The sequence below is a fragment of the Chenopodium album genome, chromosome 15, assembly GCF_948465745.1.
Source record: "Chenopodium album chromosome 15, dcCheAlbu1.1, whole genome shotgun sequence".
NCBI classification, from domain to species: Eukaryota; Viridiplantae; Streptophyta; class Magnoliopsida; order Caryophyllales; family Amaranthaceae; genus Chenopodium; species Chenopodium album.
In genome coordinates, this window is record NC_137848.1 from 37,599,267 (window position 1) to 37,619,241 (window position 19,975).

Here is a 19,975-nt window from a genome sequence, read left to right on the forward strand (position 1 = left end):
GAGAAGATGCGCATGGAACTTGGTATGATACAATTGAGTTAAGAAGACCTCAAGTTCCCCCTAAAAAGGTATAAGTCAATCTTGTATGCATCATATGTGTCTTACACAACTTGAATATGTGAAAACATAGTCCTGAGCGTTAGAATGTATGGCATTGCATATGGAATTTTGGTTGTATGTGAAAAAATCAAATTGCATTAAGCGTGTCTATGTTAATAACAAACTATGTTGATTTGTTCCAAGTACTTCCTCAAATTTAAATCTCAATAAGATTTGTTCTTATCTTTTGTATTAATTGACTTCTATGTTAATGAATTTTATCCAACTAAATCTTATCTTTTTACTCGAGTTTTAAAATATCTCCAAATATTTGTTCTTTCAAAATTCGAATTTATCTAATTTTTTTTTGGTCAAACACCCTAGACTCTTTAAATTCAATTCACTTTTATTAAAAGTTCTGATCAAAGGTCAAGTGAGAAGAATTTACTCATCCTTCCTCAAACAACACCTACCACATTCAATTCACCTTCTACACTATTCCACTGACCTAATTTACCTCTCAAAATTCCTACTCCTATATAATGAAACCAAACCCTAACCACTGTTCCTCACCACCTTACTCCGTAAAATACACTCTTGTCTTCAGTGATTCATCTCCAATTCCCATGGAAATTGAGCAAGAAACCCCAGCCAAAGAAATTATCAAAAAACTGCTAAATAGACCAATGGCTTGAAGTGATTCGAAGAAGAGGAAACTCGAGGTTGAAGAAGAATTAGAGTATGAAGAGCTCGATGAACCAATTCAGGGGGAAAAATCGAAGTCACTTGCTGTCAAGAGACTTGAAGCGAGCTATGATCGATTTATTCCAGGTTTCTGTATAAACCTAAAGTGGTGCGAGTTAAGTAAGTGCACTGAACTTCTTGATATTCTAGAAGCTCAAAATTGGATTAAGTTGTTTAGTGACTGTTTGACAATGTGCTTGCTCATGCTCCACTAAAGGAATTTTGTGCTAATTTTAAAAATGAGAATGGCGTGTGTACTAGCAAAATTAAAAATTGAAAGATTAGTTTTGATGCTGATGATTTGAGTGTTGTGTTTGGGACTCCTAATGAGGGGTTTGATGAGTATTTTAAAGGAGAAACTGAACTGAGTATTGATGATGTGCCAATTGGAAAAATTGTTGAGTCAATTAGGGGTAAAGCTTCCAAAGTGCGAACCAACCATAACTTGTTCTCCCCTATTCAAAAGTTGTTGTTCATCTCTGTTCACCAAGATATTGTCCCAAGGACCCAGCATAGGAATGAGGCTAATCACCTTGATTCTATGCTAATATATTTCCTTGAAAACAAAATTCAAATCAACTTTCCATCTCTTATGATTCAACACCTCACTCACTGTATCACCAACCATTTAAAGGTTGGGTATGCCAATCTGCTTATTACACTCTTTGAAAGCAGTGGCATCTCCATGACGAACTATGAAAGCCTCAAGCTCAAAACAAATCATTATGTTCAACCTAAAACCATTGAAGCTAGAAGCGTGCATGTAGTTAATGGAGTCACCCAATTTCTTTCCAAAACTCTTCCTAAACCTAAACAGGATGAAAATGTGACGAAAAATGAAGATGAGGAGTTGGAGAAATGGTTGTAGAAAGAAGAGAGTGAGGGAGAAGGAGAAAAGAAAGGAAACGAAGAAGTTGTGTCTGGGTAGAAGGATAAGAAGGAAAGTGCTCCTAGTACTGTGAAAAGAAAGAGTATCAGGTTGGCTTATAAGCCAAAACAGAAGAGTGAGAAGGCTGAGTCTGCTGCCTATGTTGATCTCAGTGAAGAGAAAGTAGGTGTTTAGAGGGAACAGGGCATACTTCAACAAACTTCTGTTGAAAAGTCATTTCCTACAAGTTCAGGGTAAAGGCTCTCAAGGACACTGTGTTAGACTTAATGATTTTGATGATGACACAACCTCACTTACTTACAAACTAATAAGTGCTTGATTGTTTAAGTGTGTACTCAGTTGCAAAGACCAGGAGAATTAAGTGTCTTGTAAAGATACCATGAGGAACAAGAGGGCCAGAAGCAGAGCTATCCATAAAGAAGAGTTCCTTTGTAGGAACTGGTGCTTCAGAAATGAAGACTTGAGAAGAGAAGGTTCCCCTCGGGGAACAGAAGCTTCAGAGAAGAAGCTTCATCAGAGAAGAGAAGTTCCTTCCAAGGAACAGGAAGCATCGGAGTAGAAGCTTCATCAAAAGACATGAAGACTAAAATATATTTTATTTTAGGATTTATGTAAGTATGAAATATTAAGTTGCACTCGAAAATTCTGTGTGGAATTGGTCCAAAAGATAAAATTGTGCATGCTAATTTTTAGGAAAACTGTTGCTTTCTAAACATTTATCTTTTTCCAAATTAAAAGGGATTCTATTTTATTTCTGATTTTCGAAAATATCTTCTGAAAATAAAATCTCCCACGTTTTCTAATAACTTGCGGCCTACTCCTCCATGATTTTCTTCAAGTCATGGTCTTGCACATTGAGGAGTTCATGTTTCCTTAATTTTAGGAACATGATCTTCTTAGTGGGTTAGAGTAGTGGCGTAATGGATTTGCTGCACAAAGAAGTTTTTCCTAAACGAATTTGATCTATAAATAGTCTTTGAAATCAGTTGGAAAAACTCACCTTTACTCACATAAGTTTTCAAGCTTTAATTCGAGTTAAGTGTCAATTCCACATAAGTGATATAGAGTGTTCTTATGTTCTTATACTAGAGTTATTTATTTTTCGAGTTGTAATTTGGGGAATGGGGAAGTTTAAGTGAATTTCTGTATGTGAGAAAGAGAAGTAAGAAAGAGAAGAGAAAGAGAAGTGAGAAAGAGAAGAGATAGAGAAGAGAAAGAGAATAGAGATAGAGAAGAGTAACAAGTTGGGTGACTTGTTCCTCGGGGTTTCAAGTTCGTTGAGGAACTTGAAGTTTGAGTCTTTAGTTTGTAATAGGACCATTTGCCCTATTCTAGTGAAGATTCTTTTCCCAAAATCCCAAGTGGTCGTGGTTTTTCTCCTTGTTAGGGCCAAGGAGTTTTCCACGTAAAAATCTCTCTTGCATCTTTTAGTTCCTTCAGTTGATCTTTCTGTTCCTTTAGCTTACTTAGTTTTAATTCCGCGAAAAGTTTGGCTAAACTCTCATACTACAATTCAACCCCCCCCCCCCTTCTTGTAGTATTCATTGAAACAACAAACTGTACAGAAATTTTCAGATGCTCAACCAGCTCTGGTTCGAAGAATTGAAGCCCTAGAGAAGGTGGTGGCAGATTTGGTGAAGGCTTCCACAGAGCTTACCTCAGCAATGCACCTCAACTCTTTCTTAGGGACAGGCTAATTTATTAAAGAAGCTGGAGGACTTGGTTATTGATGAAGTTCAAGTTAATGATGCAGGAGAAGAACACCAGTCCTCTACCCCTGAAGCCTAACCATCCTTTCTTTCTGTCTTAGCTATAAAAATTTTGATCTTTGAACTTGGTCTGGATTGAACTTATTCTGCTTCTTTTGGGAGTGTAAACACTTAAACAGGGTAGTTTCTTTTGGTTTTTGATGTTTGGAGGAACATCAGTTTGTTTATGTGATGTATATACTACTTGCTTGCTATTAAGACTATTTACATACTATTTCGGCCTAAATGTGCTTTGTTCTTTGATTTGGACACAAACCATTTTTGTATGGTGCTGTGTTTAGATATATATGTGTGCATTAATTTTGATGAAAGCAAAAAGGGGGAAAAGAAAGGCAAACTCAATTATTGACAAGCTCTCCATCCATCTATACAGTAAGGTATATCCAGTTCCTTATGGTTTCCAGTTCATTTGTTTTTGTTCTGTTTTGGTTACACTTTTGATTGCATCTTCTTTATTTTACTGGAGTTTTCTTAGGTTTTTCATTCATAAAAATGGGGGAATATTGTTGACCCTAAGTTTTGATGATGACTCAAAGGAACCTAAGCAAATCCATGTTAGTTTAACCTTCGATTTTAGTTGTGATTGATGGCAAGTTTATGCTACGAAATTCTGGAGTAAGATTGAAGCATGGAACAAGGTCTAGATCTGCTAAGGAAGGGATAAAGAAGACAATCAGAAGAAAAGTTCCTTGAGTAAGGAACTGAAGCTCCAGAGTTCCTTGAGTGAGGAACTGAAGCTCCAAAGTCGAAGCTTCAAAGAGTTTCAAGAAGTCTAATTTATTTGTTCTGTATTTTAGGCTTCTTATGTTCATGCTAAGTACTTTGATTATTGATAGGATTAAAGTGGATTTTATTCTATATGATTAAGATTTTATTTTCCATATTTTAACTTGTTTATTTCGAAAATATCTTTTAGTTAAAATATCTTTTTGTTAAAAATATTTTCTGTTTTTATTTAAGCTTATCTTTTGGAAAATCTAATTTTGGAAAATAACTCTTTCAACGTGTGTTTTACTTTGTCAAAGGAGTTGAGAAAATTAAGGAAGCAGTAAAACCACTTCCCATAGAATCGGTTTTACTTGTTGCCTAAGATCCCACTCCTTATACTTCCTAATTTTAAGGAAGTTATGGTTTAGTGGTGATTGAGGCAACGGTAGTTTTAACTTCTTATATCTTCTATAAATTGACTTGGTTTTCTGTTGAAAGAAATACACTTGAGCATTTCAAGATTCTAGCTTTTGAAAAGAGTCATAATCCACTTAAATCCTTGAGTGTCTTTGTACTTAGCATTTAGAGTTTAATCTTGAGTTGTATTGGGTTAGAGTTTGGGTAAACTCTAGAGTGTTTATTGCTTTGAGTGAAGCAAGGAGAAAGAGTGAGTTGAGAGTATTCAACTGGTTGAGGGATCAGTTGAAAGGGAACTTGTGTTCGTTGAGGAACTCGAGTTTAGAGTCTTAATTTGTAATAGGTTGTTTGCCCTATAATTATTAAGAGTTGAGTTTAAAATCTCTTGTGGTCGTGGTTTTTCTTCTTGATTAGGGCAAAGAAGTTTTCCACGTAAAATCTCTCTTTGCACTTTAAGTTTTTGTTTAAGTTTCTTTACTAATTCCGCAAAAATTACCCTAGTTCCTCTATACTACAATTCACCCCCCCTCTTTTATTGTTTATTCGAGTCAACAGACTTGTCCTATACTAGGAGTAAGTTTTATTTTCTTAATTGTTTGATTGGTGGTGCTTTAGATTTCAACGACCTAGATTACCACACATAACCTAGCATGTCATTAAATATTAGAAATCAAAGCTTTAATCCTAACATGATACTAGAAACATACCCTACTACAAAAAGTGGCAAAAGTAACACATAATAAAAAACTCTCAAGTTAGATAGGCATTCTTTAGGATTATATAAAACGCCTTTGTTAGAGGACATTTTTATAAAATGAACGATACAGAACGCCTCTATTAAATATCTGTTCTATTTAATTGTATTAAAATATAAGCAACATCTCATTATATAATATAAGACGCTTATGTGGGACGACGGTTTTGTTAGTGGAGTAAAACAGAACACCTATCTTAAAGAAATGTTCAACTTGATTTTACCAAAATAATAATACAAAGTACATATACATATATATATATATATAATGGACCCGATTTTTAACCTAAACCCATCTTTCCTCTCTATACGCCTACAACACTGAACCAAAATCCAACCTTATCTCTAAATCTCAAACCCCTTAATTTTCCTCCCTCTCTTCATATCCCACGATTATCTCAACCACACCCTATCATCTTCCTTAATGTCACTCCTACAAACTTCAACCCATTTCGACTAACTATAACAATCCCATTACTTCGCTCGTTCTCCGGAATTTATTTCCTCTTCTTTAAGCTTCACCACCATTTTTCTCCTTAACCTCCTCACCACCACCCTCGACTCCACCTTTGGATCCGTTTGATCGGCGGTGGCGGCTTGGCAATTCGATTTTTCATCTTCTGATTTTTCTCTGATTTTCATAATGTTGTACATCCCTGATATGTCTAATATCTTCTGATTGTTCACCTTAAATATTGCCTAATTTACTAATGTTGAAATTTGCAAGAATTTCTAAATTTTAAGGATTGTTTTGCTGATTTATTGTTCGAAATTAGTCAATATTTTTGTTAATTCAACTAAGTTTCGATCTAATGTTTTTTTGGTTTTTAATCTATTGATATTTTATTTATTTTGATTATTTTTAAGGTAAATTAGGTTCTTTAACTAGTTCGGTTATAGGGATATTGGGATCTATTTTTGTGTTATTGATTGAATGATTGATTAAGTGTTTATATGATTATATTAATGTGTTCTTCAAAATATTATATTAATTACTTCGTGAAGACCACAAATTAATATTTTTACAATTTCAAGTTTCTTGTTTTCAAGCGACTGAATGTTGTAAATTCCAAGTTTAATTGATGTATTTTTTTATACATATAGTTTGATTGTGTTAGTTTTTTTTTTTTTTTAATCCTAAATTTTCTATATCTTTTTGTTTGCCTTTGGCTGCAGGTACATCAATGGAAGCAATGAAGAAGAGTGGATCAAGTTGCTTAGAACATTTTTTTGATCTCAAGTTTCTCCATTATCGTTTACTTATTTTATTAATTTTTTTGGAATTATTTGTAATTTTTTGAAATATGAGTTATAAATCTATAGTATCATTTTGTTTGATTTAGCCTTATGTTAATACGGCAAATCATGTACTGCCAAAATTAATTATTTTCCAATTTTATTTTAATAAAAAATGTGGAAAAGAGAACTATCAAATGAGATAGGCGTTCTCTTTTCTTAGAATTATAGAACGCCTATCACAAGATAAATGATTTATTTTCCTTGTATTTTATTCATTTTGTACATTGAATTAGAAGTTGTTATATAGGTAAGGTGTTTTATATTATATTGAATAAAGAACGCCTCCAAAAGGTGCCTTATAAAACTTTATAAGACACCCTAGTTGAAGAACGCCTCTAAGGCGTTCTATATAGCTTATTTTGTGGTAGTGATATATGATATGATTGATATCCTAACATGATAGTAGGAATAAAAATAATAATCTAAGCATGATTCTTATATCAAGAGAATAATTAAGTAATCAAATTACTTACTTTGAAGTCTCGTACCTCTTTCTATTAAAAGAATACACACGTTAGTAACTTCAAAGAAAATATTAAACAATAAATCTTATCAAAGAATTGAAACAAGGATTTAGGACCAAACCCTCAGAATTATCAACCTTTCATGTCGAGGTCTAAGGCAACTTCAAGCTTGGCTAGGTGTGTCAAAGTTTCGCAAAGGATGTATGATGTATTTTTTGTGAAAGGTGTAGAAAAGGCTTAGGAAATCAAGAGAAAGGGAAAGAATAAGCTTTATCTTAGATAGAGAAGAGATGATGATTGCGAGTCCATTGAAAATGGGGAAGATCGTCCTTATTTATAGAGAAAAACGACCGAAAACGATCAGAAAAGAGTCAGAATTTGACTCGGAGTAAAACTGGCTCCATCACGGCGCGACAAGGTCATCGCGACGCGATGGCTCTATCGCACAGCGATAAGCCTATCGCCTCGCGATAGAAACTGTACAATAAAATTATTAAGGAATCCGACTACCAATCAAATTGGGTTAGCCAGAGTCCGTACTTATCTTTTATTAAATTAGATTAAATCCTTTTAAAACACCTGTTTTATCCTATGTAGAATTCTTTATCTTTTCAAAGTACATAATAATTATAATTATCAATCCTAATCCCTTTAGAACTCAAAATAACCTTCTAGATAATTCTAGAAGATTAGGATAAATCCTAATTACTTTAGGAATAGAATCATAATTAATGGACCCTCCACATGATCATTGGGTCAATATATAAAACCCGTTTTGGGCCCAATTTAGTATTTTGGCCATAACTTCCTTGCTATAGCTCGGAACTGGGCTTATAATATATCGTTGGAAAGCTCTTTTCAAACCCCATCAAACTATACAATTATTGGACCCATATTATGAACAAAACTAAACTGGATTGGATGTTTTTCATAAATAAGATACAAAATGAATGATTTTCAAAATAAGAAATGAATTATTTTTATTTAAAACATTTTAGAAAACAGAAGAATTCACGAGACTCTTCAACATTTTACCTCGTTCGTTAATCAATGACGTGAAAGGAAATCATCACTGGGTTTGGTTTTTGGGGAGACACAATCAGGTGTCTACAGTACCCATAGAAACCATTGTGTTCACCAGTTTTTAAGTGACACATTTGAGAATCCGCTTTCAGCGACTTCTATATCTGCCGATGGTACTTTTTACCCTACCGGGCCTTAAGAGTTTGGGGAGGTGCCTATTGACGCTACCTTTTGTCTTGTGTTGTGCCCTGCTGGGGCTGAGAATCTCTTTTTCGGCCTTTGATGAATGTTCGAGCTAACGAGTCTCTGTTTGTAGATAACCCACAACAGGGCGGTAATTTGGGATACCGCCTTACTCAAGGTATTCGCCTCCCTGCCGACTCTACCAGTGGCTTAGTCAGCCTTCCAGCTACCACTGCGTGTCATGATCTTCAGAAGATCAGTATGTGTTATGCTTTGGTTTTTTCTTTTTACTTTGGCTTTTCTTGCTTTTTTTTTTTTTTTTTTTTTTGTTTGCCTTACCTTTTTTTCTGACTTATTGTTTTTTATGTCTTCCCTCATTCTGCAGCTTACCAAGTCTGTTGGTGACCTATTCAATGCTTTGCTTACAATGGAGAAAGAGTATTAGAATAAGAATGATGCTCTCATTGAAAAGAACAAGGAGATTCAGCGGATCGGCTATGAGAAGGACGCGCTTACAAGCGAGGTGACTCCCTTGAAGGAGAGAGCGGGAGCCCCACAACTTGAGTTGGAGGAACTCCACCCCCTCGAGACTAAAATGGCAGACTGTGAAAGCACTACTAGAATCAGGTCGATTTTCGACGGACTGGTTCCGACGGACACCTAATTCCATCGAAAAGTGCATATTTTACGACGGATTTTTTTCCTGTCGGATATTTACGATGAATTCAAAAAATTTGTCGTAAATTCGTCGAAAAAAAAATCCGTCAGAAAATATGCACTTTTCGACGAAAAATTTCGTCGTAACATTAAATTTCCAACATAAATTATATCCGTCGGAATCTAAAATAGCCCACCCCTATTCATTTCCGCGTTCTGCTCCCTTTTCTTTACCCTTCTCCTTTTCATTCTCGCTCCTCTCTTCTCCTCTCATCTTCTTCTCTTTCTCTCTCCTCTTTTCTTCTCAGTGTTCTCTTTCTCCTCTCATCTTCTTCTCCTTCTCCTCCCCTGTCCTCTTTTCTCGGTTCACTTCTCTTATCTTCTTCCTTTTTCTCTCTCTCCGCCCTTCTCTTCTCGCTTCGTCCTCCTCTTCTCTAAGCCCTCTTGGATAATTGTTCACTCGAGGCAGTACATCTCCCAAAAAAGATGATCAACCATGAAAACTCCATGGTTTTAAGGTCAAGTTCGACCATGAAAACGCTAGATCTAGCGTTTTCATGGTCGAACTTGACCTTATATAACCAAATTCAAGACTAAATTCGATTGATTGTGGTAGAATTGTTGTGGTAAGTGTAGTAGATCTACAATTTTGTTTATCTTTTGTTTTCAATTTTTTGTTTAGAATTTTATCTTTTTTTTTCATTTTTCCTTTTTTTTATATTTATTTCCAGGTTTCTGGTGTACTAGATCGAATTGGGTGGTTTTTGTTTTCAAATATTTGGTAAGTGTAGTAAATTATGAGTTTTGTTGGGTTTGGTTAAGGGGCCAGTTAGGGTGGTGGGTGATTTTGGGTGTGGGTTTGGTTAGTGCATGATTAGGTTGGTGGGTGGTTTTAGGTGGGTGGGTTTGATGTAGGTTTAGTTAGGGGGTAAAAAAGGTAAGTTTAAGTGGGTCAGTTAGGATGGATCTGGGTTTAGGTGTGGGTTAGGTGAAGTAGGGTGGTGGGTTCGATTAGGGTGTATCTGGGTTTTGGTGTGGGTTAGGTAAAGTAGGGTGGTGGGTTCGATTAAAGTGTAGTGGGAGCTGGTGGTGTGGGGTAGGGGTGGTGGTGGTGGTTTGGTTAAGGTGGGTGGTGTGGGGTTGCCAATGGGTTTTCGGGTGGTTAGTGGTGGTGAGAGGACGTGACAGTGGTGGTGTGGCCCTTTTTTAAATTGCATTGCAGAATTTTCCGATGGACTTTTCCGGTGCCGGAAAACCTCTTCTGACGAAAGAATTTCCGTCGGAAAAGTGTTTCCAACAGAATATCAGTCAGAATATGTCATTTTTCCTACCAAACCTTTTCCGACAACCAGCTCCAGCGGAATAACCGTCGGAACCGTGTTTTTCGACAGAATTCAGAGTTCTACCGACGGAATTTTTCCGTCGGAAATATGCTGTTTTCTAGTAGTGAAGGGATCTGGGGTTTTCTCAAGTCAAGGTGCAATCTTTGGAGGCTAAGGTGACCCGACTACAGGCTAGGAGAGAGGGTAAGCTTGAAGCGGCTAAGAAGGGAGCACTTAAGTCTTTTGTGCTTTCACTAGCTTTTGCTAGGCTACTTACTAATCATCATGATGGGGGCTGGGAAGTGGCAGCCCATTGTGTAAGCATCCTGTACGGGGAAAGTGAAGAGCAATAGGCTCGTTTTAATGCCTTTGGGCCAAGGTTGACCTCGCTAGGCATGCTGATCGTCACAACTTTCCTGCTGATCACCCCCATGTTGTCAACTACAAGGTTCCTAGCCACGCCGTGTTGAATTTGGAAGTACCTTTTGTAGACGTCTACTTTTGGCCTCCTGTCCCGACTGGAAGTGCTATGACGATAAATAAAACCATCTTTATGTTGGATTAACGTGAAGAATGCTTATGGGTAACTGAATAAATCACAAGAACACAAAATGACTAGCCTAACCCAAAAACAAAATGAAATAAGGTCCAATTAACTAAACCCGATCATAATTAGGCTTGAGGCGCATAGGTTAAAAATCAATGCTGCCGCAGAAAAATCAGTGCGCATCTCAATGAGTCGCGCTGGTCTGGCGTACGCAACTTAATCAGTTGCTCGTGACACCCGGCGCAATTGCTAGTAATGCGTTTGCGGAAGATTCAACATTTCATAAAAATATAAAATCGAATCTTACCATAATACCGCGCGCAAGACGTTCAGTTGCACTGCCCGTAGCAGCGCATCTAAATCACTTGCGCTGGGCTGTCGCGCGTAACCCATTCAAAAGCGCGCGACACCTGCTGTGGCAGAACGTTCAAAACCCTAAACGCATCCATTCCCTATAAATAGAGGCTTAATACGAGGCTTAAACAGACAAAAATTAACCTAAAACTCTGGCAGAAACTTTGTGAACTATCAAACTCTCTTGTCCTAAACACTCACCCCCCTCAATACTTGTTACTACGGTGGAGGTTCCCGAACAAGAAGGAGTCCATAAGTGTTCTAAACGAAGATCTAGCAAGGAGAAGTGGTAAATTCCCGAGCACTTAGATCAATCACCTTTATTTTCTTGTTTAAATAACTTTTAATTAATTAATTAGTGTTGTTTGATCACTTTAAACGAATTTTTAATTAATTAATTCCACATAGTATTTTGCGTTAAATAAAGAATAGAATTGAATAATTAATTGTTGATTGAACACCTAAGCCAAGGCGAATCTTGTTTGTTTATTGTTCTTTTCACGAATATTGATTAAATAAGAATAACGACCTTTTGCAATGTAATTCCTACGTGATTGATGTGTGTAAATAAAATCAACTAACTTAGTTTTTAGGTATCACGTTGCATATATTGTTTGGTGATGAAATTGTGAAAAAGGAAGAGCTAGTAGAGGCCGTACTAGGGCTAGGATAGCGATTCCCCCCTAAAGGGAACGTTATCTTAGTACCCTCGCTCCCGAACTCATTTCTGGTTCATGTAGACCAATTTAGGCATGGGTAAACTTACGATTCGTGCTAAATATCCCTTGAACTCTACTTGGGAGAAAGGCATGGACGAGGTTTATGAGTTTTCCTAAAACTCATTGGCGACTCCTACTTGTTTCTTATAAAAAAGCGTGATGATAGGATCAATTCTAATTCAAGGTCCCCCAAACAGTCAGGAATTCAAATCCTAATACACCATAACAAGTGTAAAGTCCTAGACTTTTAAAGGGCTATGGGCATTTAAGGAGAAGGATCTCCTATGATGAGCACACCTTCATTACACCTTTCTGCCCTGAAGTTGTCGTTTCCATTGGAGTGGAGACTCTGGCTGATGGGTAATAAAGGTTTTGGCAGCTGTCTCCCTCATCCTCCGGTGGTTCTTCGGAGGTCACCTCACCTAGATATGTAGTTACTAGGTTATGTTTGTTTCTATCTTTGGGGTGTATACTACAAGAATAAGAACATTACCCCCCCCCCCCAAAAAACCCCCTTTTTGGGGGGGGGGGGGGAAGGAACAAAGAGATTGGCTGCCCCTTTCTTTCTTTCCCTACCTTTTTTGGAGTCCGGAACGAAGCGGGGGCAGAAACAAGCAAGGTCTCATACAATCCAATAAAAAAAACAAAAACAAAAGAACACTTCCTCTGCTTATTGAGACAGAACGAATTACTAGCTTAGTCTTGGAACAAGGAAGGAAAGAAATCACTTGCTTCTTCCTTAAACGTTCGTGATCCTTACGAGGGATCACTCACTTATTACAAAGCGTAACTGCACAACAAAGCTTTTGTTTTTAAACCTATCTTGCACCCCTAGTAGCTACGTTCGTGAGTCCGCCCCGGTCTCACTCACTCCAGGAACTACAGCACTGATCGATATCCCACCGCCAAAGATTATGTTGTCTTTGTGTCTGTATTTAACACTTTTGTTTCTTTTCTGCTGGGTTTGCCTAGTTTAACTTGGTTTTTCTGTCTCTTCAAATTTTGACTGAATGTTTCCTCATCCTGGTCGGTGTGGGTTCAGTCTATGAATGCTTTGACTCTTAGATGGATGTTTATTCGCCCTGGTGGGCGGAGGTTAAGCTTGATAATATGTATGTATTTTGATAAGTTTTGATGTTACCTTCTTTATTGTGTGTGGTTTAGAGAAGCCTTTCTTATTTAACTCTTCATTCATCACAAACACCAATTAACATCCCTCTTGACTCTTTTAGCCTTAACTGTGTCGTCTAGCAGCACGTCGTGCATTTTATATGTTAATATGTTAGAGAACCACGCTTGTTGCTGCACAGTAATGTTCACCTATTTACTTTCAGCAATGCTACTCTCTTCTAGAACATCCACCATGACTTTTTCGTGAGACTCTAGAGAGTGGAGCTGGCTAACTTTGACAATGCGTCAGTATAGACACGTTAGAATGTCTCCCCAAAACCAAACCCGATGATGAACTACCTTTCATCGCCATTATTGGTCGGGTTGAGTATTTAATTTTGGAGTGCTTAAATTCATATTCAATCCCAATACATTTCATAAACCAACCCAAGTCCTAGCCCATTTCCCCAAACCATAACTTATTTTCCTCTTTTCGTGCCTTTAAACCTAAAATAATTCATTTCGTGTCCCTTAAAATCATTCATTTAGTGTCCTTTTTATAAAAATGTTTAGACCAGTGTTTTTTTGTCCATAATATGGGTCCAATGATTGAATAGTTGGATGGGGTTTGAAAAGAGCTTTCCAACGATATATTATAAACCTAAATCCGAGTAATAACGAATAAGTTATGGCCAATATACTAAATTGAGCCCGAACCGAAGCTAAGCCCACCTTACCTACGACCTAATAATCATGTGGAGGGTCTAAAGGCTTTAATCCCATTCCTAAACCAATTAGTATTAATTATAAGCTTCTATAAGTTTCTAAAATATCTTAATTATCCTTTTTGAAATTGAATAAAACTCCTCTTTTTGAATGTCCTAATTCTGTTCAAATTGAAAGACATTCAAAGATAGTCATATATGATTTCTCGTACCTCTTAGTTTTTATCTAAATTTTAGATGGTTGGATAGCTCTTGAAATTATCTTTTCAATGATATATTATAATATTAAATCCGAGCTATAACGAAAAAGATATAAAAGAAATACGAAACTCTATCCAAAACTGACATCATCCCACTATTTCGGCCATATCTTTTATTCAACAAATGATTTTAATCTGATTCTAATTGGGTTACAAACTAGAATTCAAGAGATTTCCAATGAAATATTATTTATCTTATTCCAATTTCTGGATCAAAAAATTTGATAAAAACAAAAATCGCAAAAACTACTGCCTATCGCAAGAGTTTTATTCCGATTCGAATTCGAATCTTTTCTTCATTCTTCGACCCTTATTTTTTCTTTATAAATAGAGGTCATATCACCCATTTTTCAATCACCAACAAGCTTGATCACAAAAAAATCATTCTCTTTCTCCCTACACAAACAATCATTCTCTTTTCTCTTCTCTTTCTTTAGCCTAAATACTAGTCTCCCTATTCTCTTAAAATACTTCCCCTAAGCACTCTAAGGAGTTTATACTTGACCCGAAATTATATACTTAAATCAAATCGTGAAAGGTAGAATTAACTAGGGGTTTGGACCAAATCAACTCTACTTTTTATTTAATTTAATTGTTTCAATTTAATTTATTTATTGAAGTTACTAACAATTTATTCATGATGTAGCAATTTAAAGGAACGCACGTAATGAGAGTAATTATTTTAATTACTTATTTTATTTTATATTGCCAGTATCATGATTAGTTTTATTGTAACTTGATTTGACTACATTATTATTCTAAAATTGTTTCTAATATTAATGTTGATTTTATTATATTTTTATAATCACCATACTGCATGTTTAAAGGAAATATGTAATTGAAAATCACGACTAATAAGATAATTTGGAGAACCGGTTTAGGTTCCTTTTTAATCTTGCTGTTTAATCAAGTGATCATTAATATTTAGAATTATATGTTGCATTAATATTCAACCAATTTAGCATAATAATAGTTTGGACGGAATTGAATGTTTTGTTTGTATGCCTTTAAGATCGCATGAATGACTTTTCACAATAAGAATCAAGTAGAGCCCAATACGGGAGAATGTGACTCCATGACTCACTTCATACCATCATCCCCGATCCTCCTTTCGTGGTTCCGAACCATATGGAGTTAGTAATCCCTTGGATTATGAATGGGGTGTAACCTTCATGGGTCAATCGTTGTTGCCTTTCGTTGTCCCTTAATCGTGGTTGCCTTAAATGATCCGTGAACGGTTTACAAGTTCCTTACAAACTTGTTGGCTGCTCCCTACTTTTCTTGTCCCTAATCGTTGTCCCTAATCGTATATGTCAATTCCCACTTCCTATGAGTGCCAAGCATACTCATAACATGCTTAACGTAGGCGCGCTTCGAACGACGCCTACAGTCAACCTGAGAGTGTTCAGCCTTGGGGACTAGATATGCCTGAAAGTGTAATACCCCTCATGATTGCTTTAAAAGGATTTAATATACAACTTATATCAACAAGATGCATCTTCCTTTTAGGGAGCTCAAATTCTAGGTCGTTAAGGTACTCCATAGTTAAGCATGCTTGGCTGGGAGTAGTCTTGGGATGGGTGACCTCCTGGGAAGTTTTCCCGGGGTGCGCGTGAGTGAAGACAAAATGCGTCGGAAGGACTCGTGTTGGTTTATGAGGACAATTATTGACCCTTGATGCGCTTTTTGTGAAAATAGACCCCTCCCTAATTTGTTTAAGGGGGTTGGGGTGTTACAAATGGTATCAGAGCAACCCTGCGATCACGTGCTGATCGTGGATAATTAATCCTATGTCAGTCGCCTAGTGGGGGAGAATTCTGGGGCCATATGGCCGTATCCAGACTGGATGTAACACTTTGGCTACCCAGTTGCCATTAAGCGTAATATTGGAGTCCCTATCTTTCTAAGTGCAACGAGGGCGTTGCCACTCTCAAGTGGGGGTGTATGTAATACCCCTCATGATTGCTTTAAAAGGATTTGATATAATACTCATATCAACAAGATGCAGATGCATCTTCCTTTTAGGGATCTCATATGCTAAGATACTCCATAGTTAAGTGTGCTTGGTTGCGAGTAATCTTGGGATGGGTGACCTCCTGGGAAGTTTTCCTAGGGTGTGCATGAGTGAGGACAAGATGCGGCGGAAGGATTCATGTTGGTCTATGAGGACATTTGTTGGCCCTTGATGCGCATTACGTGACAATAGACCCCTCCCTAATTTGTTTGGGGTTGGGGTGTTATAGAAAGTGCATCAGCTGAGCTGCTAATTCTTTTACTCTGGTTGTGTACTTCAACATTGTAGGCTCTTCGGCCTCATACTCCCCCTTCAACTAGCTAGCTACCAGCTAGGAGTTAGTTTATAAGTGTACTTTCTTTGCTCCGACTGCGATGCTCATCCTCAATCCAACCAAGGTGGTTTCGTACTCGGCTTCATTGTTTGATGCCTTAAACTTGAATTTAATGACGTATTCAAACATGCACATTGCCTTCAGGTGAGGTCAGGATTATTCCGGCACCTCTACCTGTTAGAGCTGATGATCCAGCCACTACTACCTTCTAAACTCCTATTTCATCTTCTTTTCCTTCGTACGAGGCTTTCACTATGAAATCATCCAAAGCTTAAGCTTTTATTGTTGCTCTACGCTTGACTTCAAATTCGTACTCAGAAAGTTCCATTGCCCATTTCAAGAGCCTTCCCGAGGCGTCCATTTTCTGCAAGGCTTTCTCCAATGGGTGGTTCGTGAGAATTTGTATCACATGTGCGTCGAAGTAGGGTTTTAGCGTTCTTGCTGTTGTTACTACTGCCAGAGCTAGCTTTTCCACCAGTGGGTACCGCTGCTGAGCATCAGTCAGCACATGGCTCATAATGCATACCGGCTTTTGTTTTTTATTCTTTTCAACCAGGAGGACTTATCTTATTGTTTGTGTTGAGGATGAAATATACAACTGAAGCTTTTCACCCTATTCCGGGCTGAACATGGTAGGGAGCTTAGTTAAATGCTCCTTGATTCCTGCGAAAGCTTTCTTTTCTGCCTCGCCCCACTTGAATTCTCTGTTCCCCTTCAAGGGCTGGTAAAATGGCAAAGCTTTGTCTGCTGACTTGCTGATGAAACGAGTTAGCGCTGCCATTCTCCCTGTGAGACGCAAAATGTCCTTAGTGCATTTGGGTTCTAGGAGGCTGAGAATTGCTTCTACCTTCTCAGGGTTTTTATCTATTCCTCTTTCTCTTACCATGAAGCCCAAGAATTTCCCTGAACTCACTCCGAAAACACACTTCTTTGGGTTCAGTTTGATGTGATACTTGTTCACCGTGGCGAATGTTTCTTCTAGGTCCAGGATGTGTCCTGTTTGTGTGATGCTTTTAACAATCGAATTGTTGACATACTACATTCCACCCTTTTTTATGAAAGAACATCCTATCCATTGTTTTCTGGAATGTGGCCCCTTCATTCTTCAACCTAAAAGGCATAATTATGTAATTGTACACTCCTTCTTCAGTGATGAATGTAGTTTTCTGCATGTCAGGCTTGTGCAGGCTGATCTGGTGATATCATGAAAAAACATCCATGAAGCTTAGTAATGCGTGCACTTGTTGCGTCCACTTATTGGTCAATTCGTGGTAACGGGTAACAGTCTTTTGGACAAGCTTTGTTGAGATTTGTGAAATCAACGCACATTATCCACTTACCATTTGCTTTCTTGACCATGAGCACATTTGCTAGCCCCTCCGGGTAATCACATGGCTCGATGAATTCGGCCTCTAGCAGCTTGTCCACTTCTTCCTGTATGGCCTGATTCTTTTCTGTGGAGAAGCTATGTTTTATCTGCTTGACCGGCCTGATTTCTTCTTTCACTTTCAGCCTATGAACCATGACCTCCAAGTCTTTTCCAGGCATTTCATCTGCTGAAAATGCGAAGATGCTCTTGTTTTTCCTTAGCAATTCTACGAGATTCACCCTTACTTCAGGCTCAATGTCCTTTCCGATTTTCACTGTCTTGGAGTTATCTCCTTGCTTAAGCTAAATTATTCCATGCTCACCACTGGGTAATAGTCTAGTTGTCTCCTCCTATGCAGGCTCAAAGTTCTATATGGCCAGCTTTTGCTTGTCTTTTTCTTTGCGATACTCTTCTCGTTTCCTCTTTCTTGATTTTCTTTCAGCCTGACCCTCATGTTTTGGCTCCGAGCTGGATGGCAGCTTTGCCTTAGCTAGCTGCTTTAGGGCTGTAATGTAGCATTGTTGTGCTGTCTTTTGGCTTCCTCTAAGTTTTCCAGATCGTCCATCATTGGTTGTATATGCCATGGCTAGATGGTAGGTGGAGACTACCCCACCTATCTTATGGATAAGCGGTCTTCCCATGATCACATTATAGGGTGAGGGTGAGTTTATTATTAAGAACTTAGCCCGGATATCATGTTGTCAAGACCCCTCGCCTACTTGGACTGACAACTCTATTATGCCCTCTGGAATGAGGCCTGATCCATTGAACCCAATGACTTCATAGCTCACCAATTTCAGGTCCTTTCTGTCTAACTTCAAATCCTTAAGCATGCTAATGAAGATTATGTTAGCTGAGCTACCACCATCTATCAATACTCTATCCACTTCCCAATTTGCGATTCTCACCGTGACTACCAGGGGATCGTCATGAGGATAGATTGTGCCTTCTTGGTCATACTCATCAAACACTGCTTGTGGCTGCGTTTGTAGTGGCGGCCATCTGCGCTTTTCATTGTATTTTATTTGGTGAACCATTGCTCGCAGGTCAGCCCTTGCCCTATTCACCGTTCCTCCATGCACTTGTCCTCCGCTTATCACATATACCCTACCTTATGGCTTGCTGTCGCGATCCCTACCTTCACCCTGATCTCTTTGACCTCTTCTACCATCATAGCCTGACTTACCCTCCTCTTTTTACCGGCTTTATTCAAAGTGTTGCTTGAACTAGCTCAGATATCCACGGTGGACTAAGTCCTCTATGTTGTCCTTCAAGTGTGTACATTCATTAGTGGTATGTCCATGGTCTTTATGAAAATCACACCACTTGCTAGGGTCACGGTTTCTATTCACCATTCTGGGCGGCCTCTGCCATTTATCATCAGCTTTGTTCACGCTGAAGATGTGAGATCTTAGATGAGTCAGCGGAGTGTATTGCTCGAATCTTCCAGCTCGCGCTCCTCGTCTTTGGTCAACTTTCTAATTCTCACTGACCTATCTTCATCCCCGTGACCTTGTTTGGCTTTGCTTGGTTAATCCATCCTGGATGAATTCTCATCCCGGGTGGCTTTAGCCCGCTTTACTGGATCGCTAGGCGCTTTTCTTCTCAACATGGCTTTATCCGTCTTGTCTGCCTTTATGAATTCATACGCTTTTCCTAGCGCTTCAGCTAGCATCTTTAGACTTTTTTCGTCCCATGTATGCTCTAAATGGTGAGCCAGGCAGGAGACCACTCTGCATTACCAATAGGGCCACCTCTTGGCTCATGTTCGGGAAGGTTGTTTCCTCCTTGTTGAACCGAGTATTGAAATCCCATAGGGGTTCTTCTTTTCCCTGGACTAATGACATCAGCTCAGTAGTCATTTTGGTCCGATCTACCAACATGACAAAGTGTTCCATGAACATCCTCTTCAGCTGGCTGTAAGAGTGTATTGATCTTTCCGCACCACTCGGCAACCAGTCCTTCCCAGGTTGGTGGAAACTTACATTAGACCGAATCATTCATAGTGTACAACACCATATGGTTTTCAAACGTAGAGACGTGATTCTTGTGTGTTGTCATACCGTTGTACTTACAGTTGGGCATCTTGATCTTCTCCATCGGCTCCTCCAAAATCATCCTGTAAAATAGGGAATCATTTGGAATCACCTAGATCCGCACATGTTTTCCCCTGTCCTGGCTTGGTCCTTGCTCCGAGGTCGGAGACCTACTGTGAGTGACTCGTACCTCCGGCCTACCTTTGTTTGTTACTATGTCATCTCCCCACTCCTATTTC

At 38.2% G+C, this 19,975-nt stretch overlaps 1 protein-coding gene across 1 annotated transcript; it reads right to left on the reverse strand.

Moving 5' to 3' along the window:
- Positions 1-16,944: 16,944 nt before the first annotated feature.
- On the reverse strand, positions 16,945-18,737 carry LOC145581124 (uncharacterized). The gene is made up of 3 exons (XM_081638188.1): positions 18,420-18,737; positions 17,672-18,002; positions 16,945-17,327 (listed from the first exon to the last, which is right to left on the reverse strand). Exons 1-3 carry the CDS (start codon positions 18,735-18,737, stop codon positions 16,945-16,947), a joined length of 1,032 nt encoding a protein of 343 aa, XP_081494314.1.
- Positions 18,738-19,975: the final 1,238 nt, after the last annotated feature.